We start from the raw sequence: 26,842 nt of genomic DNA, 5'->3' as shown, positions 1-26,842 counted from the left end.
TCACCATGTGAAATAAAAGCTCCTTTAAAAAAAAAAAAAAAAAAAATGTCTTCTGTTTTTAATTGGAACTATTTTGGTTGGCTGCCAGGTGTGATCACATGTCAGATGTGTCAGTCTTTTCATATTGTTAGGAAAATGTATGAAAAGGTATCGGATCATGGGTATGTATTTAAGGTAGGCCTACAGAAATCAAATGTGACTTAATATACAAAAGAATAGGGCATGTCAACGACCAGCCCTCAGTTAGGCTACTATTTAAAGCAAGACACCAGTGACCCAGCAACATTTAACTAGTGGAGAGGGCCTTAGGGCCGCTGGAGCTCATGAACATAATATAGCTAGAATACAAGTTTGCAGTAGCCCGTTTATTAAGTTTATCATGCCAAGGAACTATAGGGTAATTGCGGACATTGGATGCTTGAATTAATGTTTGGCGTTTCTGTCCTGTTCTTTTTTTTGTCTGATCAAATGTAATGTGTTCGGTGCCTGCGATAATGTAACCATGATAGTGTAGCATCTGATGTCACGGTTGTAGGCTAGTGGTAGCGAGGGAGGGGCGGACGGCGTTCGCAGACCGACAGCCGTCGAACAGGGCGACAGGCAAAGATGGTGGAAGCAGACGTAGCAAGCAGAGCGTCAAAAATGCTTAAAATCTTCCAGTAGAACTCAGGTGAGCGAAATCATTATGTTCCATCTGGTAATGTTGTTTGCGGGCTATCTTTGCTGTTCATGCCGGTCACAATTCAAAGCGCATATGACTGCGGAGAGGGGAGGAAAAAACGGTGGTTGTTAGATGTCCGTGCTTCTGCCAAGTCTTCAGAAATAGGCTGCAATGGGTATTTTCCTCCGACTGGCAGTAATGTTACATCTGTTGTTTTGTGATGTTTCCAGTCATTTGTAGCATGCACCTTTTCTGGCGAGTTCCCGTTTTGGATCGTGATTACGATTAGGAAAACAAAGGATGGTGCTGGTGCAAGAAATCATCGCGGTCAGGAATAACACGCCCCACTTTCCTCCCCATTTTTAACAGTACCATCATTCAGGTGATGGAGAATTGAGGGCCGATTTGCGCGATAGCCTACGGCTGATTCATCTCCCCTTGGATGACTAATAGTAGCCTCAATGTTAAAAGCAATGTTGCCATTGTTGACTTGGTACTTCGGGCCATTCTTGCAGTTTCCCCTGGTGATATTAAAACTTTATCGCTGTTTCTGCGTGATGGTTGTGTGTGTGTGTGTGTGTGTGTGTGTGTGTGTGTGTGTATGGGTGCTAGAAATGGATAGGCGACCCCAACGAGTTTCTCTGTAGGCTAGCCTACAAATGTCACTTAACTTCTTTCATATTGCTGTAAACATTCATGCCACAGACCAGTTGGGATAACTGTTACTTGCTCTTATACAATGACCAAGGCTTGGTGTTTTTTTGCCAAATTGTGCGCTACTATGCGTTAGCAGTTGAATGGCATTTCTCGCGGTGAAGACTACGCTTGCGCTGTAGGCTATCGAGAATTGCCTTCCTGCCAAATACATGCCCAGCTTGCTGTCGCCGATGTGTTTTTGAGATGCTGTGCAGGTGGCAGGGGAAAAGGCTTGAGTTGTTAACGACTGGTAGGGAAATTGCGTATTCTCTTAATGAAGATGGGAACATCGTCTGTCTTCATTGCCCAACTCCGCAGTCCCAATTACTTGAGATTTCACATCCTTCCGCAGCGTTGCACCTTTGCCTCACCGTCTGATGATGCTGGCCATGCAGGTAGACAGCACGACATCAGTCAGTGGTTATTGGTCACGGTTGAAGAGATGGGAGGAGTGCGGATCTTTGCGGCTGTGAGGTAGGCTATGGAACACCTCCGGTTTGAGCGATCGCTTGATGATGCTATCGATGTTCAGTCATGCGTGGGTTTTGATTAACCTGTCTTTGAGATTATATTGCACATGTCATGCATGTTGCAACACGCAATTATTCAGCAAACGGTGTGTAAGCATTTAATTTAATTTCGATGTATATTGTGAATTTTACTAAGCATTGCCGAATTGGGTGTTGTTTTGACATTTTGCCACAGCAGCCAGTTAATGTGATGGGAAATAGGTTTCCCATAGGCCTACCTTAGAGGTTGCCCAGTCTGTCTCTTGTTTTTATTAGAGTGGCTTGGCTTGTTAATTCAAAACAATTGAACTACGAATGGCCAGATCACCCATTTGTGTAGGCTACAGTATTTGAGTGACTAGATTAATCCAGGTTTAATGCATCCCACTATAACAGCCTACGGCAAAGGGATCTGTATGATAGACAGCCCTAAACAATCATCCTGCCATGTCTGAATAACAGAACTGTGGTTGCCATATAGCCTACAGTAGGCATACTCTCACACAAGCACACATGCATGAAAATCATGAAAATGATTTGTTAACTGTCAGTCCTCTGCACTTATGTTTACAATGTGTTACACAGTGTTTTGCCTAGGGAAGGTAAATAACCTGGCATTAAATTACTTGAAATATAGCCTAACTGTAACAAGGCGAAATTAGATAACCGCACTAGTTTGATTTCTTAATTGTAGGTTACTTTTGCACATGAAGACATTGTTTCCTTGTCACACTTGTGTGCTGTGTGATATGTGTAAGCCATTCTTGGTTACAATACTGTATGTGGAAGAAAACTGACAAGCACAAGTGTTTGCAGAGGCTTACGTGATTCTACATTTGTCTCTCAAGTCCACCGGGCCGGCACCGAAGTGGATTTGTCATATGACACATGTACGCTGCAGCTGGAGAAGTGATGCATGGGGAGATTTCCCCTGAGGCTCAGATATGTTCATTTTTTTTATCCAGTGTCATTGTTGTCCATGTGTTTTGAGAAAGAGATGCAACGGATGTGTGTCCCTCATCTAATTGACCCTGCAGTGGAGAGAGGTTTAGTTTGGGGATTTTGAAAAGATTGGGGTCCTTGACCCTAGAAAAGGCAAGCCTGCCAGTGGATCTAAATCTGGTTTTGTGTTCATGGCATTGTATTTGCCATAGAAGGTTGTTTGCATGTATGCCTACATGCATGTGTTTAGAGGGTGTGGCTGTGCTGTGGTAGGTTTCATAGCAGTGATAGCGAGATTAATATGTTGGTGATGAGTTTGAGTTTGAGTTTATGTCTATGAAGGTTGGGGCCTTTCTCATACTTTTGGCTTTTTGATAAACTGCAGGGTTAGTTTCATATCATCCCATTTATGTAATCTCAATGCCTTATCAGTCTTGTTATCTCACATCGCTAACTGTTTGCTCCCCTCATTTGTCTTTAGACCTTATAGACTCACTCATTTCCTAAGGATGCCTTACTGCAAATAACTATCCTGTTCTCTGGAGAGGCCTTGGTATGGTTTAATTATCGTTTTGCTATTTATCAGTTTTATACCTCTACATCACAACAGTCTGACATGTCTGGCACTGTCGAATAACAAGTTTGGTGATTTGTGGAAGAAAATCGATGCGAGAAGGTGACTGATGATTTCAGAGAACTGTCAGCCGTGGAGATATAGGAGAGATCTTGAATGTATGTATCCTCTTACTTCCATCTTGCCAACCCGTACCCTGATGCCACCACCCTACCCATAGATACACACACCCTGTCTGTTACTCTCTGACGTCCCTACACTTCATCATCCAGAGTGCTTAATTGCATTAGTGTCAGTCTCATGGCACTGAATCACTCTGAGCATTTGTATTCTCAGTAGCTCACCTCAGATGCCTCGCTACGCCAGAGCTCATCCGTGTGCGCATACATTAGTCCCATAAAGAGAGTAGCAAGAGGAAGATGGACTATATAGCAGTCTGGCATATATCCTCCTAACTATAAAATATGCACATTCTTTAGGCGATTTCTTTTTACTCACACATACACAGTCCATGTACTCCAGTCCTGATTTGTGTGTGTGTGTGTGTGTGTGTGTGTGTGTGTGTGTGAGCATGTGTGTGCTCTTGAGCTCACACTGCATGTTAATAGTCCGAATTGGTTCCTCTCTTGCAGATTTATTCTTATGAAGAGGCAGTGGGTCCTGGTCAGAGGAGGATAGGGAAAGGGGGTTGGGGGGGGGGGGGGGGGGTGTGGGTAGAGCAGCTTCTCAAGATAGGCTCATTATACCGGAGATATTGAAAGGCCAGTGCAGGTCAAGCATGGAATTAATTAGTAAATTGAGTAGCGACAATTTGAGAAAAGACTGCTGCAGATGAGACTTGCCAAACAGGCACAGGTGCAGCAGTTATTTTAGCCAAAGATGTTGTGCGTCATTTGCAAATCATGTTGTTGCAGTAGATGTAAAGAGGTTGTACTGTACGTGCTGGAGCTAAACTCTGCGGTGCTGAATGGTTATGGCCCATTGAGCTCTTCCAGAATTGGAAAAGTGAACCGTTTTCTCTGTCTTTCCGAACGGAAATGGTGAAAAAGCTGCCTCCACAAATTGTGCAGTGCATATAGGCTCCGAGGCACGACTTGTTATTAATCTTTAAGCGGGGCGAGCTGGATTGTGTCTGCAGCCCCCAACACAAGGCCAAGGAAGCGAAACATTCTGCACCCAACGTGATATTGGGGGCTTGAGCTGGGCCTTGGGGCGAGTCGTCGTCGTCGTCATGTATTATTTCTCTTGTGCGCCAGTGAAAAGCAGCCCGGGCCCAGTCACAGCACACAAAGGTGGGGGAGAGGGACCGCGAGAGAGCAAATAAAACAGTTGTATTGATCTTATTCTCCCTCTCTGCTCCTTGCGTGCTGGTCTGATATTTGCTGTATGGTGTCTGCTTGGTCTGTGGTTGGGTATGCAATGAATGATGATTCATGGATGGGTACCAGAGGAAGAGTGCATTCACGTGATGGCTATGTGTTTTAATCTAGGGCGCTGAGCGTCATGAAATAAATGTCGAGTTATGGATGGGGCTGCGTAAGAGGAATTATTCATGAAAATGAGATGATTTATTAAAACCTTATGCCCTAAGTAGGCGAGTAAACCAAGTTAAAGAAGATCTATTATTGATGGGATAGAGAGGGTTTCCCTCATATGCTCCTAGTACAAATCAAATAGAGTGGTCATTTTCTTATAATATCAAAATACAGAATATGTATTTTTATTGTTTTTTGTCTTTCATTGCTAAATGTAACACCACTTCGCCAAATTAACTCAGAATCCTCTGTGGAGTGTCTCTGGTCTGTTTTTTTTTTTTTAATGCAGTTTCATTAGATCAATGTTGGCCGTTTTTTTTCTGGCTGTGAAAGAACTCTTGCCTATAGTCCAAATATTCCAAACTGACATTTTACAGTTGGCGCCAGCATAACAGCTGGTCTGATGATCGTGAGTTACATATTAGCCCAAGGATAAATCATATGACAGCCCAAACCCTGCTGAATATCTCTGGACCAATTTTGAGGCAGTCCTTAAAGTATGAGTATGTTGATTGAGTAATGACAAATGATGTGATATGGATTTGGCAGCTCTAGGTCCCACCTATTCACCTTTCAATTTGTAACATGGTTTGATTGCCATGGTAGAATTGGGTTCTGTGCTACTGAATCAATGAGAGGATTAGTATTTAATTTTATGAGCGCAATCATGTGGAGTTACAGTATGTGAATGCATCAGCTACGATGGAAATTGTTGCTGATTGAATCTACAGGGTCCTTACAGCTAACATTGGATCGTTAAATGAAAGCCTTTATTTGATCTGTAGTTATTCATTAGCAAGCCCCACTGTGTTTCTCTGTTGGGCTGACTAGTAGTAGTAGGCTGTCTGGCGATAGTGGCTGCCCTAACGTAACCTCAGATTGTAGGCAAATAATAGAAATATAAATGATGTGTGTGGTGAGGAATTATGGATTTGTACTAAAGCTCAGGCCATAATCCTTTTTAACATACACCCTGTTGGTGGTGTAGTCTGTTTGAAGTATTTTAGGAAGGGATTGTCTCAGCAAACAAAGACAAATACTTGGGCAGAAATAAATGAGTTGAAAACCTCATTTACCCAAAATGGAAAATGGAAACAGCTTGCACTAAGCTAAAACCCTTTAACAGTCAGCTCGCGGGGGACGAAAGAGAAAGTAAACAAATCCACTGGTCATGAAATAACAAGTCCTGTGACAGTTTTAAGTGTTCCAACAGATCTGTGGTGAGCATAATAATATTTAATGTTCAAAGGATACAGTTCATGCAGGGCACCCTAATATTACTAACTTAAAAATGTTCTAAGGCCTTTGAGATTTGGCTTTTTTAATATCCTGAAATTATATTTTGGCTTAGTAGCTCTGTGGATTGCAGGAAAGGTAAGAGGACAAGGTAATCTGTCTTGCCACCTTCATTTCCATTGACTATAGAGGCAAGAACCCTTTTCGCTTTAGATGGTGAATCCATATGGGCTAACTCATTTCTGTTGCGTTGCATATTTGATGGAGTCGTAATGCGTAATGATGAGTCAAGAGGCAGCGCACAGAAGAACAGGTGACCGGTATGGAGCTCACATGTACTTTATGAACGCCTCTTTATTTCAGCTGTGACCACTGAGCCTGAGGCCTATCATGGTTTATCATGTCGAATACAAAACTGTCCTCTGAGCAGCACAGAGGATAATTTAGTCTAATCTGATTAGTGAACTGAACTAAATTTGCCCTCTTCATGCATGATGATGCACAGGTTGAAGTCAGTGAGTGAATCAATTCTCTGCTATTTGCATACAGAGTCAGTGGTTTGGTGCTAATATTTTGTTTTGTTGTTGTGCTTTTTTTTAGTTATTTTAGACCTGCTGGCAGTCAAGTGAAAGGCATGAGTCAGCGATGCTTGCTTAGAGGAGGTGTTGGGGCCATCTTTGGCTTGTCGTGATCGGTGATTGTTTTAATTGCAACGTCATGGAAACGGCTCGGGGGGAATTTGGTCTGCAGGGCAGGATGTATGGCTGGTCTTGGGCCTTGGCCTAGTTTTCCACTGATGTCCCGCTGTTAATCTGAAACTTAATTACCTTCATATAGGAGACTGCACACAGAGAGATTTATTCTCCAGTATTAGTTTATCACTTCCACTAAGACAGAAATGAAAAGGAATATTAAATGCAGATTTAATTTTCTGCAGCTCCACTCTTGTAAGCAACGCTTAAAAAGAAACGGGGCTTAATGAGGATCAAATCGCGCAAACTCGCTCCCTCTCCTTGCCAACTCGAAATATTGCATTTCAAAGTCTTTAATTAATTTTTTCAGAGGAATGAAAGAGAAAGTCATGGGCTGCATTACAACCGACAGTAATCCTCTGATATCCTCGGAGTTGCGAGTGTTCCTCAGAAAAAGGGTTTACCATTTATTAATTTACTGCTCTTCAGAGTGTTCCTGTCCCTTGTAGTCAACAAGAAGGAGTCAATCTAGTTTTTACAGGACATAGCACACTGCCTTAGTGAAGGACATTATGGAAATAACTCTTCTATTACGCAGATATTCTCTTGTGTCTCTTGGTTTAGTTGTCCTTGATAGGCATGATGTTGGATGGACTTCTTTGGTGCAAAACCAACTCACGCTGTGTGTTCTCAAAATGTGACCTGCTTTGCAAAATCATAACTACATTTGTCCAGGCTCCAGCAGTCTCGAGTAATGCAGTTTCCTTGTTCACCGATCCCCATTGTTACTCCCCCTCACATTATTTTCAGACTAAGTTTGGCCCTAAATTGACTATTCTGAAATTTAAGAACAAAAAAATTTACTGTACTCTCTCCATAGCCCACATACTAGCATGTCAGATAGTTGTTTAATATGCTTTTTGACAAGCGTTCCTTCTTGAATGTCAGGTTCTTGGAAAAGCTATGAGTCATTTATACTATAAGTGGTGAAGTGGTGGGCAAATTGAAGGACCATTAGTAGCTCACCAAAAACTGTAGAAAATGACTGGTGTTTCAGGAGTTCTTTTTGGTGATAATTATGGCTTCTTCCCCTTATTCGGGCCACTGTGATCCTGTACTCTTTCGTAATCCCTGAGTTATTATCTGGAGGACGTGCTCCTGTTGTTTCAGAGCAGATGTTGTGTGTGGTGATTAGCCTGCTGCTTATAGTCATGCAGTTGTACAGTCAGACTGTTCACACTGTTGAAGCATATATACACTCTAAATAGCATTGGAGGAAAATCCACAGAATGGCATTATAGGTAAGGAAGATTTTACAATATACAAAGATTCCTGAAAAACAGTAGCTCAATGACATACTGTATATCATCACATATTATGACTTCTGCTATTTATGTACAGGTAGTCATGTGTGTTTGCTTAGTTATGTCTGCCCTTGTGTAAAGGTGAATATGTGTTCATATGCATCTATGGCGTGGGTGTGTGTATACTGTCAGGGCTAGAGACAGAGAGCAAGAGAGCCCTCAGCATGCTGCGGTCATGTGTGAGGATTGGAAGGTCATTCCCCCGTGAAGTTGGTGCTGTCGGGGTGCCAGGGATCACGCTCCATAGCCCAGTGGCCCAGCGGCTCTGGTGGCCGTGGGGCAGAGGGGTAAGAGAGCAAAGCAGCGACAACACTGAGCCCCGGCGAGGACCAGGGACAGAACCGCGGCACGCAACCCCCGCTCAACCATCCCTGCTGCTGCTGCTGCTACTGCTGCCACCATCACCATCACCATCACCGCCAACACCACCACCACCACCACCACCACCACCATCACCACCGACACTGCAACCGCAGCAGCGTGTTGCCAAGGGAATCCGCTCACAGGAAAATGTCACCGAATGTGCTAGCTGTAGTGAGTCAGTGCGAGCCTAGTCGCTGGTGCGAGTTTTCTCCTGTGCTCGCCCTGGAACAGATACAGTACACTCACACACTGCCTCATACCGCAGGCAGGGAGAGGTCTAGCACTTTACTGCAGGCGCAGTACCCTTGTGTGTATTCTGGGATGATTGTTGTTGATTTAGGTGAGGTTTCCACAGTGGTTACAGTATGTGACAAGACAGCAGATTATACTGAGTGACTGCAGAGAATTGCGCAGAACAGATAGTTTGTTCATTTGAAAAAGCAAAACATGTAATTAGCGCTCAATTCTCATGAACTACAAATGCTTGTTGTCAGCCCTCCACAACGCCGATCACAATCTCACGCCAGACAGTGGTGTTTTTATGTAATCAATGGCTTCTTCCCAAAGTCATTTAGCTGTAGCATTGTCCTTGTTTGATGTGATGTCATTCTGGGAGTGCATAATGTGTATGAATGGGCTCGTAGTAATTCTTTGTTAAAGCCTTTCATTCACTAAGACCAAGTAGCTGCACACAAGGCTTTCTGCATCTGCAAGTGAAAAACATCAGCCAGACAACAAAAGTCATATTCATTATTTACACAATTTTCTCTCACTCACTCTCACTCTCTCTCTCTCACACACACACACACACACACACACACACACACACACACACACACACACACAGCTCAAACACAAACATGCTACTGCATGACACACATACAGACATTTGGCTCTGTGTTTGTGCAAACCCAAGCACTTAGAGCAGCAGATACAGTATGACAACATTTTATCCCAGAAGCTACACACACACACACACACACACACACACACACACACACACAGTCACTCAGTCACACAGTCACACACACATACTCACATACAGAGAGAAAGAGAGAAAGAGCGAGAGAGAGCACATACAGACACCACAGATTTGATATATTGCTTAATGTTGTATGTGTGTTACAAGGAGGATGATGGCTCACTCTTGTGTGGAAGTCTAAAGGTCACTGGTACAGCTGTACTTCACCTGCGGTCCCAGAGGGATTAATTACTGGCTGATCCAGCTGCCCTGCCCTGCCTGGTCTCCTCACTCTGAGACCAAGGACAAACCAGACACGCGCCAAAACAACACACACACAGTCAGACATCAGTGTTGGCCCTCTTCAGCCTTTCTGAGCATTAAACAGGTCCATAACGCAGTAGTTGCTGCAGCTGAACATCCCGTGTCAATTACGTCCTCCATTTTGGATCCATATTGATCACGGTGCTGTGGAGTGTTTTTGTCATTGGCACAGTGAACCTGCATTTGGTCCAGTGGGAGTCTTTTGGTCAAGTGAGTTTAATCAGATATTACTACATGTTCAGGCAGTTTTATTATAGTGTTTGTTTAATTCCTCATCTCTGATGACTATTTGGGATCTGGCATGAGACAAATCAAAGTAATAGAAGTGAATTAGCAAATGTGATTAATAATCTGAGGTTTTTTTTACAGTGTACTCAGGGAATGGGCATCTAGTGGTCGTGAAGAGATGATTGTTGGATGTGACAAAAAATGTTATGGGCTTGAAATCGTGTACAATCCCCGACTGCACCTTTAAATGTGGAAGATCCAGCCGTTGACGAATGTTATCATATAGAGGTGGTGTAGACATAGTAAGCCATCATTCATCATAATGCACCATATATCGTTTTTTTTCCCTCAGGATATACTACACTCTCTCATACAGAACATGTTGAGATGTAGTGCTCTATGGCCTGTGAACACGTATTCCATATTTTAGCAAGTGTAAGTCCATTAAGTGCTCATGGTCTTTCCTGTCAGGCTAAAGTCAGAACAGTCAGACTCAGTGTATGGCTGGCCACTGAGGATCCATATAGGGGAAATCTATTCTCTTTTAAATCCCCATTTTCACATTCATAGACAGACAGACAGACAGACAGACACCCTCTGATTTCCTTTCATTGCGTCAACATCCCGCATCATTGAGGCAATAGGAGGTTTGGAAGTGGAAGAACCTGGTGCTGCCATGGCTTCTGTCAGGTACACCTGTGGCTTAAAGGCTTCGTTCCCGTTTGTTCTGTGAAAACGGGCATCTCTGCTGATGAGAATCAATCGGTCTGGTCTGACGAGGTCCCCAGACTGGCCGCTGTACACACAGTGTAAGGACACTTAAGGCCACTCCCTGCCAGCAAATTGTACCTCATGTGAAGGAATGAAAGAAGTGACCTAGTGTAGTGAAACACACACACACACACACACACACACTTTTAACTCAAGCCCTTAGGGGCAGCTCTGTGTAATGGTGAGTGAATGGGCAGAGCCCCTGGAGATGGTTTTGCACGCAACAAATTTTTAAGTGCCCCTCTATCAGGGCAGAACAGCTGCTGGTGAAACCCTGGCCCAGTTTTTGCAGTCCATCCATCTATCCACTCATCCGTCCATGCCGTAGCCTGAGGAGGAGAGAAAAAAGGGGGAGGATAAGAAAGAAGAGAGAGATGAGCTCTCGGTCCCTCGCCACCACCCTCACAAAGCCTTAGCTATGGGCCATTGCTCGCCTGGGAGAAGCTGGGGCATAGTTGTACTTTTATTCTGCTTATCGTTTTGGGGATAGCGAAAAATCAACTACTCCGTATAGAAGCAAGTGATTTATTTTGATAGCGGTTGCATGCAGATGTCATCTGTACAGAGAGGGGAAAATGTGTCACCATGGATGAGTGACATGTACAAGTGTGTTACGTATAAAACAGAGCAACACAAGAAGAATCTGCGCTATGTGAAGAAGATGCTGGAGTTCAGGAGGAATAGGCCCGCTTGGCTTCAGGCCAGGTCTCCAGCGAATACTTAATCAATTCGAGATTAAAACATTTGTGGGTGAATGAGAGAGCGGTCTGCTAAAACACAAGCAATCTCTAAATCTCATTAAACTGATTATTGCTGACCTTTAATTAAAGGATTACTTAGCTTGTTCTCCTAAATAGTCATTCAGATATATGGAACCTGGTCTGAAAGAACCTAATGATTTCATCCAGCTGTTTGTGTTGATACCTGATGCTGTAAAGCGCATTAGGCTCTCAATTAGAGTATATGGCAACAGCAGTTTTTCAATTTTATTTTTGTTTTTGTATTTGTTTTGTGTATTAATAGTAGCACCTTAGATCTAGAGTAGTCTTAGGCAGAATGTTTGTATGTGAGATGAGTCATGAACTATCATAATCTAGTATAATATAAACATATCTTTCCCCCAGGGCTCCCTTTAAAGAAGAGATTGAAGATCTCACCGGGACTCACCTGGTTAAATAAAGGATAAATAAAATAAACATACAAAACAAAAAACATTCTGCACCATTGCCCTTCATTACCAGCAAATTCCCTAGATTTTAAATGAAGGCTGTGTGCTCTCTTGTGGGTTTATTGCAAAAAGGCACTCTTGACTTAGCCTCTGTCTACCTCAGGTGCCTTTTAACCACCCCCAGCATCAGTAATTGGCCAGACAAGTGGGTCTGAAGTGGAAGGGAACATTCTGTGCGAGGCATGGGCTTGCGTGTGTTTATTTGCCTCCCCGAACAAAGACACACCACACTAAAGCAGCCAGGGTGAAAGAAATGAAGGGGTTGATGGCTGTGTGTGTGTGTGTGTGGGGGGGTGGGAGGGGGGTATGTGAGGGGTTGAAAGGATCTTGTTGTTGCTGTTGTTCTCCAAGAGGCCTGTTATGGGCTCCTGTTGTGGTGATTTAGAGATAACCGCGCCATAATAGAGTGCTGTGTACAGTTGTGTTAATTCAATTCCATTTAATTCCATTAGAAATGGGTGGCCTTCGGGGCTTGAGAACTGTGGCTTGAGATGACACGACATGCTCTTTTCTGTGTCAGAGTCTTCTCCGTTTCTCTTATCTTTGGGCGGTCCTTCATTACCTCACTTCCTTGATTTCCCACTTGCCCATTGAATGCTGCTTTTTTCACATCCCAAGTCACGTCACTCTTGTCCATCTGTGTCTCTCTTCTTCAACAGTGGTGCGCTCTGAAGACCACCAAATGCCATTCCTTGCCTGACAACTCAGTGCCAAAACCCCCCACCTGCCCCTCGACACCTCCAGAGCCAAACCCGAGACTCACCTGAGACGCAGACTCATCGAGGCCACACCCACGTCACCCGCACCACCGCCATCTTCATCTCGTCCTGGACCCAGGGCCTCCACAACCAGCCTCCCCTCCTCCAGCTCCGGCCTCTGACACGCTCACCCTGCTGGGGAGATAAAGGAGCCTGGCAGGTAAGCTCACCACCTGTCCTGCTCTTCACGCTTAATGTTTGTGCTGTAGTTAGCAAAGTGGCTCCCACACTTTTCCTGGTAGCCCCTTAGCCTGACGAGCCAGGCACACACATCAAGATGTAGGGTGTGGGAACTCACCATATAGCAGGGCTCAATCGGAGGGGTGGGATAAACAGTTGTCTTTCAAACTCCCTCGCCACGCAATAGGATAGCACTAAACGAATCATCTTGTTTTCAAGAAGGATGCTTAACGGTCGTAACCTCTGGTCGCAGGTCAGTTGTCATTATGTCAAGCCTGCCTACCGACTCTATACATGATGTGATTGTTGCGGGAGACGTTGAGACTGGCCAGCTCCCAAGTCAACCGAGAGTTGCTAGAGTTCTAGGCTAGGTAGCCCTCCCTTTGACAATGAAAAAAGCAACAACTGCGACCCTACAACCACCACTGTGATTGAGACACAAACATTTGACCTGTTGTTGTTTTGGCTCCTCTGTCTATTTTTTTTATCACCCCGAGCCTATGCCCCCCTTTCAGTAGCTCTACATCCTCGCCCCAGGGGCCCGCCCCACACTTAGTGCCAACAGCCCTGAGGTCTTAATATGTGTTAGTAGTAGAGAGGAGAGAGAGAGAGAGAGAGAGTGAGTGGTGCTGGCCAAATGAGTGGCTGCAGGTTTGGTTGCCAGATGGTCATTATGCCAGTTCACGAGATCCACGATGCCTCATTACCCCACCCCGGAGCAGGTAGAGGGAGTCAGCAGTGTGTGTGTGTGTGTGTGTGTATGTGTGTGTGTGTGTGTGTGTGTGTGTGTGTGTGTGTGTGTGTGTGTGTTAGTGTGTGTCTATGTGTGTGTGTGTGTGTGTGTGTGTGGATGGGTGTGTTTTGGGTGTGCAGTGTGTGTTTGTGTACGTTGGGTGTGATTGTTGTTGTTCACAGGCAAGCTCACGTCTCGACACGTCCTGGGCAGTCCTCCGCGAGGAGCAAGGGCACGCAGTTAATGGAGCGCATAATTACTGGCCAAGGGGCCTGCCATCTCCGGCCACTCCTGCTTCCTCACACCTCTCACACACACACACTCACACATGCACGCACCCACACAGGCACGCACACACACGCACACACACTCACATACTCACACACACTCACATACTCACACACACACACACACACACACACACACACATATACACAGACACACACACACACACACACACACACACACACACACACATACACACAGACAGACAGACAGACAGACAGACACACACACACAAACACACACACTGACAGACAAACACACACACACAAACACACACACACTGACAGACAAACACACACACTGACAGACAAACACACACACTGACAAACATACACACAGACAGACACACGTACACACACACACGGACACATACACACCTTATTTCTCTCTTCTTCACTCTTTCCCTGTGTGACCCACTATCACAGTTTCCTTGCGTCTCTTCTTTAGTCTGCCGTTCATTGGTTCACAATCTCCAACAAAGATCCTTCACAGTGAGCAGGCAGCGTTACTCTATTGCGTCCTCGCGTTCATAGAGATGGACCGAAGTAGCGCAAAGTTCAACGAGAAACATGAGGACACGTGTCAACTTGGGAATGCCACTAGTAGAGACAGCACGTGCCTCTCAGTGTCGGGCCCCATCACGTCTGTCCCAAACAAGCAGCAGAACGTCTCCAGCGCCCTGTCAGCGCACCAGGGCCGGCATCTGCTAGAGCTAGACAGGGCGACGCAACACTCGCCCATCAGCAAACCCTCACTGCTGCGCTGAAGACGGAGGCTGCCAGTGATTTAGAGTTTGTGTGTCCTCAACAGCTAGGCAAATCAGGGGTGTGTGTGTTTGTGTGTGTGTGTTTATTTATATGTGTGTGTGTGTGTCTTTGTGTGTGTTTGTGTGTGTGTGTTTATTTATGTGTGTGTGTGTGTGTGTGTGTTTGTGTCTTTGTGTGTGTGTGTGTGTGTGTGTGTGTGTGTGTGTGTGTGTGTTTATTTGTGTGTTTATTTGTGTGTGAGTGGATGTGTGTGTTTATTTATGTGTGTGCATAAATGTGCAGGGTGTGCATAATGTATTTGCCTTAATGTATTTGTGTTTATTTGAAAGTGTGTGTGTATGTCTGTTTACGTGTGTGTGTGTGTGTGTGTGTGTGTGTGTGTGTGTGTGTGTGTGTGTGTGTGTGTGTGTGTGTGTGTGTGTGTGTGTGTGTGTGTGTGTGTGTGTGTGTGTGCGCGTATGTGTTTGTGCATGGTCTGTGTGTGTGTGTGCGTGTATGGTCTGTGTGTGTGTGTGCGTGTATGGTCTGTGTCAGCTGGATTCGCGAGAGTGGGAACCATGTAAGCAGTTAATCTGGCGTGGCAGATTCTCCACTGCTGGATTGGAGCCTTATCTTGGGCCGCGTTGGCTCGTCTGATACAGCCTTGATCACAGCTCACGGCGCACAGCTTAGCCTTGCCCATCTGGAGCCAGTAGGGCGGAGGAAGCGCAGGGAGAGTGAGCGAGCGAGCGCGGGGACCGCTCGTCACCCTCGGTAACAGATGTGCCCAACCGCTGGATCTGACCTCCCAGGTGGAAGTGACATCACCCTTGGTCGTCAACGTATTCGTAAGGACGGCAAAGACTGAGCTCCGACAGCGCGGTTGTCCAATGTGAGGCCGAGGTTTTGTTTACTGTCACTGTTGTTGTACGTCCGAGGAACGCGTCAGCTGTCTTCTTGTGTCTCATCAGCGAAAGGCTTAGGACCGAGCATATGGCCAGAGCCAGAGTGAGGCACCGCCGCGGTTTTACGCGACGACTCGCACGAGGTATACCGGCGAGTTCATTGCCTTGAATTACGTTCTGTGGAAGTCAGTCCCCATGAACCAAATCTGTCAGGCCCCGTTTGACACACTCTGCTGCCTTTCCCCCCTCTCATGCTTTTGAGAAAATCCTACCGTTCGGCTCGGCCTCGGTTAGAATGCAGATTCGCCGCCATCTTCAGAGAGATTTCTATCTCCGTGGATGAGATGCTGCGTGAAGATGCAAATGTTTCTTCGGAGTGGCCCTATTCACAGTGGAGCCATTATCTGACGAGACAGAGATCTCCTCTCTCCTCTCTTTCTCTCGCTTTTCGTCTTGGAATCTCGTACATTAGCATTCACTTCAGACTTCATGTCATAGTTATAGCTCGTATAACTTTTTATTCATACATTGAAGATGTGCTGTCATAATACTGTTGCGACCTTGTCTGGAAACAACGGGATACAAGGTTTTCTTCTGTGGACAAAGCTTGATGGCTTTCAAGGTTGATATTTTGTTTCCAAAGATGTCTGTCTCACAGCAACCCAACATATCCAGTTCTCGAGTTCACTTTCAGGTAGCATTCAGATGACAAAGATCATGGATTTGCTCTATGTCAACGTTCCTAAATGATCATTGTGGCGGTTAAACTGATAGCTTAATTCCTCTGTCGGGCTTTTCCCCTAGTAGTTCAAGCCTTAAAATAAACCCTCAGAAGCGAGACGAGGTGTGCTCAGAGTCTCCCTCAGGCCTCTGATTCCATCGGACTCTGAAGCTTCCCTGTCGTCTCTCTGAATCCTCCAGTCAAACATGCTAAGCGCTTGATGAGATAATTGGAGTCATCCAGGATGCATGACCGCACGCGAAATCGGCTGTCGCGGTCGACTCACAATATCTCTTCAGCTCTGCCCCTAAATGAAGAGCGTTTCGCTATGAGTGACCATTAGGTTCATTCCATGCTGCTTAAAGCCCGGCTTTTATCTGTGCATCTGTTTGACTAACGACCCACTGTGCTTCTCTTGAGCCCACAAAGGCTGTTCGTGTCCAGGGAGGCTTGACTTTAGGTTTGCTTTTCTCCCAGATTTCTTGTATTTGTTCTGGGACTGAGATGCATTTTTGAGACATGGATATGTTTAGTGCATGTGACAGGTGCTGGTGGGGTTTGAATGTAATGCTGTTGACATATTTTAGGATGCGTACCCCCAAGACTTGTTTTAACGGCAGAATTTCATTCAAAGACACAGCGTCTGTCAGACGGCATCAGTGGTAATGACCGACTGTAGAGTAGAGATGTGCTTAGTTCATGTAGTGATGTTTGTCACTGGAAGCCCTGCATCTAGAAATGTGGGGTCCTGCATGTGTACTGCTAAACCGAGGGAAGTATCCACATCTTGAGGACAGTAGAACTTGAAACGCCCTGAATTAACCCACCTTAATTTAGCCCTGCGGAAATTGAAATGGTTTAGGGAGAACCAGAGGAGTAATCGGCTCTCAGTATAGCGGGACATTAGCTACTGTGTTATTCAAAGTCTTTCTCATTTCATTCATTAAGTCTCGACCTACTGCATCTCACTTGCCACAGTGTTTTACTGCCAGAGCTTATTATCAATTTCAAACTCGTGTTTTGTTTAAGCACTACTCCAGGCAACGGATCCTGCTCTGAAGAGATTTACGACGCAGCATCTGTTTAGTTAGCATTTTGTTTTTCACGCCGTCGACAGGAGAGGAGAAAGAAATCTTCGCGTCTTTCGAAATTGAAACCCAGAGTCGTGCGGTGCATTACAAAACGAATACTCACTCCCAGAGCTCCAGGAGTGCCGTTTCATTTATTCTTTTCTGTAGTTTCAGCCGTTACAAAGTCCAGCACTATTTTCCTTCGACGAAATGCTAATTAGTTCGACCGCAGGAACTATTAATATTAATGGGGAGTAATTCCTCTCGTGTCGGTGGCAAAAGGCCAGAGTCTGGTAAAATTAGCGCTTTGCCGCCATTCGCCAAAACAAAATGTCCTTGACCCCCGCCACTTAATCGCCATCGTATTCTTCATTTTTCAGCAGGGGGAAATGTAATTAGTGGAGTGTTTGGGTGGAAATTCTAATTTGATCCGGTCACAGTGAATTGCGGGGTCGGATTTGATTGGCCTGTGGGCAGAGGCAAGTGTGGAAGGCAGCTGGTGGAGAGGAGGTGGAGGAGGTGGAGGAGGTGGAGGAGGCGAGCAGGGATCCATACCATCGATCAGCACACGACAAGCAGCCAGCGCTTCTTTCTAAGCCCTCTCCCCCAGCAAACTTCCCCAGAGGATCAGCAGCAAAGCTGATGTCCTGTCACATGTGCCTGCCTTGTCCTTTTTTACCTACAGATAAAGGCAGCTGTCCTTGGTCTTGAAGACTGGGAGGGATTGGGCCGGGGGGGTGGAGGTGGGGGGGGCTGCAGGGATAGGTTCTGTCCTGGGGGGATAACTGTAGTTGTGAGACTGAGCATCTTTTAATCTTGAGCCCATCAGAAGGACACGTGGGGAGAAAGGAAATCACTTCCCCTCGTTTCCGCAGTGGAGCGCCTGCTGACGATGTATGCAGAGAGAGAGAGAGAGAGAGAGAGAAAGAGACAGAAAGAGAGAGATAGAGAAAGAGAAAGAGAGAGAGAGAGAGAGAGATGTACAGCTACTTTTCATGCCAATGTCAGAGAGCTTTTCCCAGAAACAAATGTAACAGGGGTTTTGCCGAGCGCTCCGTGGCGTGCGCTCCATAATTCATCCTCCATAATTGGGAATTGTGTGTGGATGTGGAGCCCCAGTAGCAGGTGGTAATCTTGTGCAGGGCAAGAGATTAGGAGTAATGAGCATGTGCGGCTCTTAATAGGGGAGGAGGCGGAGCTCCACTCTCTTCTCAATGATGCCCTCCAGGTTCCACTCCCTGTGCCACGCAAGACGGGGCTCTGCTTGCAGATATGCTGCGTTCGTGTGTCGAGGCCTCCGTCAGTCAGTATCCGTGTTTCCCATCAATCTGTGTCCACGCGGACGCGCATCGGTCTACACACCCCTGGTCTGTCAAACCACAAAGTGCTAATCCAGTTTGCAAAGGAAAGGATTCAATCAAATTGCCCATCCCTGCAGAGAGAGAGAAAGAGCGAGAGAAAGAGCGAGACAAAAAGAGAGAGAGAGGGGGAGAGAGAGAGAGAGAGAGAGAGAGATCTCAGCAGGTGGATTCATTTAGGTGGTGTTGGAGCTGGGAGAGCGTGTGGTCTCGGTGGCGTGACAGAGTCGGAGTGATGTATATCTGCATAAACAGCTGCTGATATATAGGCAGGTCCCCCACCCTGTCGTTTCTCACCTTGGTGCTCAAGCGCAGAGTGTGTGTGTGTGTGTGTGTGTGTGTGTGTGTGTGTGTGTGTGTGTTGGGGGGGGGTGATGGTGATGGTTATGCTGAGTGCGTCAGCAGCTGTGTGTCTGCGCTGTGGGTGGCTGTCAGGCAGTCAGAGTGCTATGGAGCCTTAATGGCTGCTGTTGTTTTTTTTGCCCGCTTGCTCAAACTGATGGAGCCCGTCACAGGTTGCTTTGTCGGTGCACTGTCAGTCTCTACAGTAATTGTGAAAAAGTGAGCAAGCTCGCTAGGAGAGACTGTGGAGGTGATCACCAATCATCTGCCGACACGATCACCACATTCGCCCGAAAAAGAGCGCTCATCTCCTGCATCACCACCAGCTCCTCTCGGGCACCGTTTTCAATTCCAAATGCCATTTTTTTTTCAGCCAGAGATGGAGACCCACCGCTTGCTGTTTCTTATGAGATTCATTCACTGCAGGGGGCAGGGAACAGGTAATTACATTTAGCTGACGAGCGGATTTTAAGCAGAGGTGTGACACGGGCGACTGAATCGAGTATGGATTCATTTTACACAAAGAGAGCTTTATTATCGCTCCTTTATCACTCTCTTTTCTATTTCCATTTTCTCTCTCTCTCTCTCTCTCAAGTCTCCATCCCTCTGTTTCCTCATCTGTCTGTGCCCTGCCTGCCTGCCTGCCTGCCTGGCTGCTCTGTTGGCAGGGATCCGATTGCAGAGTTTGGAGCGGAGTGGAGCTCGGCGGGGCCTCTCCCTCTCCCTCTCCCCTCTGCAGTGGGACTGCTGCAGACGCGCTAATGAAGAGTCCAGCGTGGGCTGCCCCTGCGCTGTGCTGCGGCGTGACTTCGGTTTTGTGAGGCTGTTTGTTTGACCTCACACCCCCGCCGTGCCCCCGGACTGCAGTCGATTTCCAGCCAGCTCGGCCTGAAACGAGCCCCGGCTCAGCTCCGCCTGAACCACCACCACCACCACCACCACCACCACCGCCACCATCTCCCAGTCATTCAGCCATGCCTAACTAGAGCGCTGTCTCCAGCCTACCAGCGTGTATACCGTTTTGTTCTGATGGAGAAGGGGGGGGGTGGGGGAATTATCTCCTGTGACTTAAAATGGGTTTATTGGCTTAACACTGTCATGTAAAAATTCACTTCGATTTGTTATAGACAACTTTAAGATGAGTTCATATAATTCCAGTACCGTGGTTGTCTGTACGCGTTCCGGGGAGATTTAAGCTAAACCCTTTTATGTCTGGGTCACTGTTTTGTTCAAACGCAGAGCTCTCTGCTGCTGCCTGCGTATACTATCCTATTGTTAACGGGGGTGACTTGGAGTCTGCACGGTTACGTTGTACAATACCGCGGCACAATAGGCGTGCTGTAATGCCCTGCTATGCTCTAGCATTGTGCGCCCAAGTAAAGACAAGCTAAAGCCCTTCCCAGCCGCCTCAGCGTAGCGCTCAGCCGCTAACGCTCGCTCCCTCGGTGCAGACGGTCTTTGTTCTGTATCATTGTTATCTCGCTCCTGCGAACGCCAGTGTTCTCCGTTGGCAGCAGAACCGGGTTTTGTGTTCAGGAGTTTGTCAAATCTCCAGAGCGGCATTTGATGAGGTTGCCAATGCAAACAAACCCATTCATCTTGGGCACTTCACCCTCCCCTTTGTACCATATGTGGGTTATCCTTCTTCTATGTTGTTGTTGTTGTTCTCCTCATTACCACTGTCTAGTTATATGTCATAGTTTGTGCTGGTTTCACATATTTCCCTAAGTGAAGGAGCAGGATTTTCTTTTTTTTTTCAAATTAATTACCGTCTTGATTAATTTTCTGCTGCTTGCAGAGCTTATTGAGAAAACAGACGCCGGCATATACTGTATGTATGCATGCCAATGTATGCATGTACAGTATGTATGTGTGTGTGTGCGTGCGTGTGTATGCATAAATAGAACATTATAAATAGACCATGCACAGAAATGCGCGCAGTCAGCTCGCCTTAGAGCATCTCGACACTGAGAGAAGAAAAATGCTGTTCTCCCCATCCTCTCTACCTGGGTAGATCTGTGAGGTAGCTTTCAGCCATGGCTCACTCTGTCCTTGACAAGAAGCATGCCAGACCCCCTCTGGAGCCAGTGTATGAAATTGGAGGGGAGGGGAGGGGGGGGGGGGGGTTATGAAACCCTCTTGATCAATCCTCCCCTCCCCCATCACTTGTACAGGAAAAAGAAAGAACTCTGCTTGCCGAGAGATGCCCACCTGCCAGGAGATGGAGGTGTGTGTGTGTGTGTGTGTGAGAGAAAGAGAGAGAGAAAGAGAAGAAGAGGGAGAGAAAGAGACAAAGAGAGAGAGAGCGAAAGAGAAACAGAGAGAGAGAAAGAGAGAGAGATTGGAGCCAGGCAGAGCACCGAGGGTTTCACTTTTCCCACTTCTTTGTTTATTAGTCCACAAAACATTTTTTCCCTTCATCTACCTCCTCCATTACCGCTGACCTTCATCTCTGCTCAGCGCCTCTGGTCGTCCACTTCCTGCTGGTTGGGACCTCCGTCAACAGCCTGCTGGCCATAAGCGAGTGCATGGGCGAGTGAGCGAGCAAGCGAGTCGGAGTGAGGGGCATGCTGGGTAATATCCCGCCGCTGCCTCGCCCTGCTGCAGCTCAAAGGCACGCGGCTCCCCAGTTAATAAAACTCTCCTCTGCTCTGCTCTGTGGCACGATTCATATGTCTCATCCTGCAGACTCCCGCAAGGCCTCCCAGTGCTGGCAGCATACTGCACTGTGCTACACTTTGCTGTGCTGTGCTACACTTTGCTGTGTTGTGTTGTGTTGTGTTGTGTTGTGTTGTGTTGTGTTGTGTTGTGTTGTGTTGTGTTGTGTTGTGCTGTGCTGTGCTGTGCTGTGCTGTGCTGTGCTGTGCTGTGCTGTGCTGTGCTGTGCTGTGCTGTGCTGTGCTGTGCTGTGCTGTGCTACCCTGTGAATCAAACTTCAATTCATGCATTTGGTCTTCTAGCTGCCAGGCTCTCAGGGATCTACAGCGGTGTGTTAGCTGGGTTGTCTACTCTTTATGTTGTGTCTCTTCTCCTTCCATGAGAAGCAAAGCCCTCCTTTGTTATTTTCGTTATTTTCTTCACATGGATATGTAAAACATGTCTGAGGAGATCAAACAAAATCAAAAAGGCAAGGTATCATACTCAAACAAGACCCTCTTTTCATTAGCTGTTAAAATGTTGAAGGTGTGTGGGTGTGTGTGTGTGTGTGTGGGGGGGGGGGGTGCCTAAGGTGTTTCAGGAATTATGCATGGCTGTAAATTAGGTGCGGAGGGATTCCTACCTGTTCATCCTGAGGATTCAGCTGAGATGTGGGTGAAATGTGGCTGCAGTTGACTGGGGAGGAGGAAGAGGAGGAGGAGGAGGAGGAGGAGGGACATGTCAGCATGTCAGCAGAGACTTTCTAATGAGGAGTCACAGCACTCAAAGATAGCAATGCATGGGGTTAGTTTGTAATGCCAATTTGGCAGTTGTCTACACATATCATGCTCATTCCGCAGCCAAAAATCGACATGTGAATATATCGTGCCAATCATGTGTTGGGAATTCAGTGCATGAATCACACGTTGTGATCACGCCGCTGGAGCGATGTTGGTGTTTTGAAGCCTTGCGTGTGCGCAGTTCTGCCCGAAATAGACGCCCGAGAAGTGCCCAAAATGTGTTACAATATGGCCGCCTGAGCAGAGAGACTTGCCTGAAAGGACTTTGATGTCAGGTGTTACACAGGGAAGGAGCCAGTAATGGCTCTGCTGCTGTGAGTGTTTATGCAAAATGTACAGTGATAAATGAACGTGCCTTTTGGGAGACGTGGAAAGTGCTAGAGAAATCTGCTTGATCCTGGTTGGATGTTTAGCCGCAATTTAAAATCTCTCTCTCCTTCTTCTCTCTCTCTCTCTGTCTTTCTCGCTCCATGGTATTTTATTTTCTTCCCTCGTTCGCGCCTGTGTGCATGCTCAGAAGGGCACGCCATCTCCAGGGAGAGGAAGCGGGGCAAGGTGGTTGCTAAGAGAAGCCGAGAGAGAAGTTTCACGGTCACGGCCACACATTTTTCTCTGCAGTCTGGGTGAGCAGCAGACATAAATTGGCCCAGCTGACAGAGGCCCACTGAACCTCCATCTTGCTGATTATGTGTGTGTGTGTGTGTGTGTGTGTGTGTGTGTGTGTGTGTCTTTGTGTCTGTCTTGTGTGTGTGTGTCTTTGTGTGTGTGTGTGTGTGTGTGTGTGTGTGTGTCTTTGTGTGTGTGTGTGTGTGTGTGTCTTTGTGTGTGTGTGTGTATGTATGTGTGTGTTAGTGTTAGTGCTAGTGCATGAATCTGTGTATTTTTGTGTGTCTGTTTGTATGTGAGTGTGTGTGTCTGTCTATGTGTGAGTGTTTGTCTCTGCATGTATGTATTCTCTCTCCCCAAACAAAATGAGGCGTCACCCTTATTGACGGCCATTACAAAACAAAGCTGAATCCTAATCAGACCCAGAGACTGTTTTCTGAGACCCCATGGCCTGCAGTCACTCGTATTCACCCAGCCCCATCATACCAGATGATCTCCAGGCCTTTCCTGGTCTGTCACTTTTCCCTTGTCTTTCTTCGCTCTTGCCACAGGGCATTTTTCATCTCCTTGTGATCATGAAAACTGACTGGGTACAAAACACAGAAAATGGCTTCAGAGAGAAAGAGAGAGATGAAGAATCCTTGACATGCTTTGATTTGTCTGGGGGAGGGAGGATGTCTGCTGCTACCAGAGTGTTATTTTACAGCATGGTTTCAGATAGGGGACTGTAATCCTTTGCCTCTGAGATGCTGTGGTGGTGTTGTTGTTGTTGATTGCGGTTGAAGCCTCACCTTTTACTGGACGCTGTAGAACAATATCTGGAGGCGGGAATGGGCAGCGGTCCACCGTCTTGTGCGACCGGCTGACATTTGAAAGAGGCGTTTGGGGATTGGCTGGCGGAGAGCGGAGAGGACACAGGAGGTTCCAGTTATTAAGGTTGTGGCTTTAAGTGGGTCAGTGTTGCAATCTTGTGAAATCACTGCGCTGAGCACAGATCAGGGGATTACACAGGAAGACCCGTGGGGTCTGTGTCCAGTGCCTGGATCAGTGTGCGTGTGTGTGTGCGTGTGTGCGTGCGTGTGTGCGTGCGTGTGTGTGTGTGTGTGTGTGTTGGTAGAGATTTAAGTAGGGCAGGCAACCAGAGATGGGTTAAAATGTGATTTTTTGGTCATGATTTAGTTGGCCTCCCAATCCCCTGCGAGGTTTCGATCAGTGCCACTCTCCAGCATGACCAAGATAAGAGGGATCATGTCAGTTCATGTCAGTACTCCTCAGCTTCATATTGTTTTGTGTGTCCACATCTCCTGTACAGTTACTGTAAGTCACAACAATGATTCAAGGGTCCCCGAGGGGCAAAGCTAATTGGTTCGTTCTGTGGCGCTCCCAATGACATAAACACTTGAAACTTAAAAAGAAAATACACCTCAAGAGCTAATACGGTGTAATTGGTTAGGGACCACCTAGCAAAATAAGCATGAATCGCTAAGAGAAACAAACACAGAGAGAAAACCCAGTGACTCTCTGTACTGTACTGCAGCAACTTTTCCTCATTCTACAAGACAAGTCAGCCCCTCCTCCGAACGAGTGGAAAGTGCTTATAAATGACTGTAGAGCGAGTAATAAGATTATGCAGCACATCCCCGTTAAATGCTAAACACTAATGCAATCCCAACTGATATGACAGAGGCAAAAAAAAAAAAAAATCCTTGTGGTGCTTTTACTTTTGCTTCCTGGTGTGCTGTATTTCAAAGCCATCTGGACTCGGGATGTATACAGGAGCTTAAACCACACATCAGCATGGTGTGTACGTAGCCCTGTAATGAGACTAGTCATGTTTGAGTATGATCTCTTGGGGAACAACAGTCAGTGACTCATCACATGTGTGTGTGTGTGTGTGTGTGTGTGTGTGTGTGTGTCTCTCTCTCTCTCTCGTCTTGTCTTGTCCCCCCTGACTGCAGCCGTCGCCTTGAGCCGCGTGGAAGCTAAGCCCCGTGAGGTGTGATGCGCGCAGCGTAGAGAGCGTCCCCCCACCCGCTCCCCGAGGCAGCGCAGCGCAGCCATGAGCCAGCAGGAGGCGCCGCTGGGCGCGGAGCCGTGCGACGCGGCCGAGGCCGACCTGGCCCCCCCCCCTCCGCCGACGCAGCACGCCGGCCCGCAGACGCACCACCACCGGCGCCGGCAGGACAACGGCGGAGCTCCCGACGGAGGCTCCCGACCCGCCCGCACTCGCCACCACCACCACAGCAGCAGCAGCAGCAGCAACAACAACAACGGCCACGGGGGAGACAACGGCCAGCAGCAGCAGCACCCCCCCGCCAGGTACCGCAGGTACGACCCCTCGGAGGCCAGCCGACCCCGGGGCCAGCGGAGGGCGGCGGAGGGAGACGCGGAGGCGTCCGAGCAGCACACACAGCAGCAGCAGACGGGCCAGGGCGCGCCACAGGGCCAGCAGGCCCAGCCCCAGCAGCCCATCCCCAGGCCGGCGGTCAGCCGCTACCGGAGGCAGGGGGACAACGAGGCCCGGCTGCGGGCGCAGCAGCAGAGGCAGCGGCAGAGGCAGCAGAGGGAGGCCGAGCGGGCGGAGAGGGCCGATCGGGCGGAGAGGGTGGAGAGGGCGGAGAGGGTGGAGAGGGTGGAGAGAGCTGAGGGTCAGCAGCAGCAGCAGCAACGTCACAGCCCTCCCGTCCAGCCCCAGCCTCAGGCTCCTCCTCCTCCTCCTCCTCCAGCGGCGGTCCCGCAGGCCGAGCGGGACGAGGCGGCGGTGGACGAGGAGGAGGAGGAGGACGACGGCGCGCTCAACCGCTCGGCCAGCACGGAGAGCGGCTTCCACAACCACACGGACCGCGCCGAAGGCGACGCCGACAACGACCACATGGCCCCGGAGCCGCCCGAGGAGCCCGAGGACGAGAGCGCCGGCTACGGCCTGACGCTGCGGCCCGAGGCCGACGAGTACGCCGAGAGCGCCGAGTCCGAGCAGCTGCCCCACCCGCCGCCGCAGCCACCGCAGCAGCCCCAGCCGCAGTACCCGCCCCAGGCCCCCCCGCTGCCGAGGGACCCCCTGCCCAACACCGAGCGGCCCCGCACCCTCCACCCCGAGGCCCCCAACCCCGGTGGCGGCGGTGGAGGTGGAGGCGGCGGCAGCGGCTACTCCAACTACGTCTACACCCAGCCGGCGTACCGCGGCTCCTCCGGACGCGAGGGGGCAGGGACCACCGGAAGCAACGGCGGTGGCGGCAACGGTGGCGGGGAGGTCCACGAAGCGGCCAAGGACGAGCCGTACGCCGAGCCGTACGCCGACTACAGCCTGCAGGAGCACGTGTACGAGGAGATCGCCGAGGCGACAGCGGCGGCGGCGGCGGCGGCAAGGGCCGGCGGAGGCCCCGAGTGCCAGGTGTTGCCGGCGCAACAACAGCAGCGTTGCCGACAGCGACAGCAGCTGGGCTTCCGTCAGTTCGAGCGCGAGGACAGCGGCGGGAGCACCGGCAGCACCTACCGGCAGCAGGAGGCGGTGGGCTCGCGCCTCCACCACTACGACGAGCGCTCGGACGGCGAGTCGGACAGCCCCGAGAAGGAGGCCGAGTTCGCGCCGTACCCGCGCTCCGACAGCTGCGAGCGCG

At 48.1% G+C, this 26,842-nt stretch overlaps 1 protein-coding gene and 1 long non-coding RNA gene across 3 annotated transcripts in view; both read left to right on the top strand.

The window, feature by feature from the left end:
- Positions 1–559: 559 nt before the first annotated feature.
- Positions 560–25,370, top strand: LOC134089691 (uncharacterized). Of its 2 annotated transcripts, none has more exons than XR_009940117.1 (3): positions 560–670; positions 12,744–13,002; positions 25,184–25,370. It is a non-coding gene; the product is annotated as an uncharacterized LOC134089691 (long non-coding RNA). The 2 variants fall into 2 exon arrangements; XR_009940118.1 differs by lacking the exon at positions 560–670 and adding an exon at positions 1,712–1,831.
- A 502-nt stretch (positions 25,371–25,872) lies between these two features.
- apba1a (amyloid beta (A4) precursor protein-binding, family A, member 1a) overlaps positions 25,873–26,842 on the top strand; it is a gene marked incomplete at its 5' end in the record, with an annotated part of 20,799 nt that continues 19,829 nt past the window's right edge. The window contains one exon of the mRNA XM_062544156.1: positions 25,873–26,842. This exon is cut by the window's right edge and continues 503 nt beyond it. Within this exon, the coding sequence (XP_062400140.1) occupies positions 25,873–26,842 (970 nt within the window).

Source organism: Sardina pilchardus, chromosome 8, assembly GCF_963854185.1.
Source record: "Sardina pilchardus chromosome 8, fSarPil1.1, whole genome shotgun sequence".
NCBI classification, from domain to species: Eukaryota; Metazoa; Chordata; class Actinopteri; order Clupeiformes; family Clupeidae; genus Sardina; species Sardina pilchardus.
The sequence above is the reverse complement of the archived record's forward strand: the minus strand, read 5'-3'. Positions and strand labels throughout refer to the sequence as shown.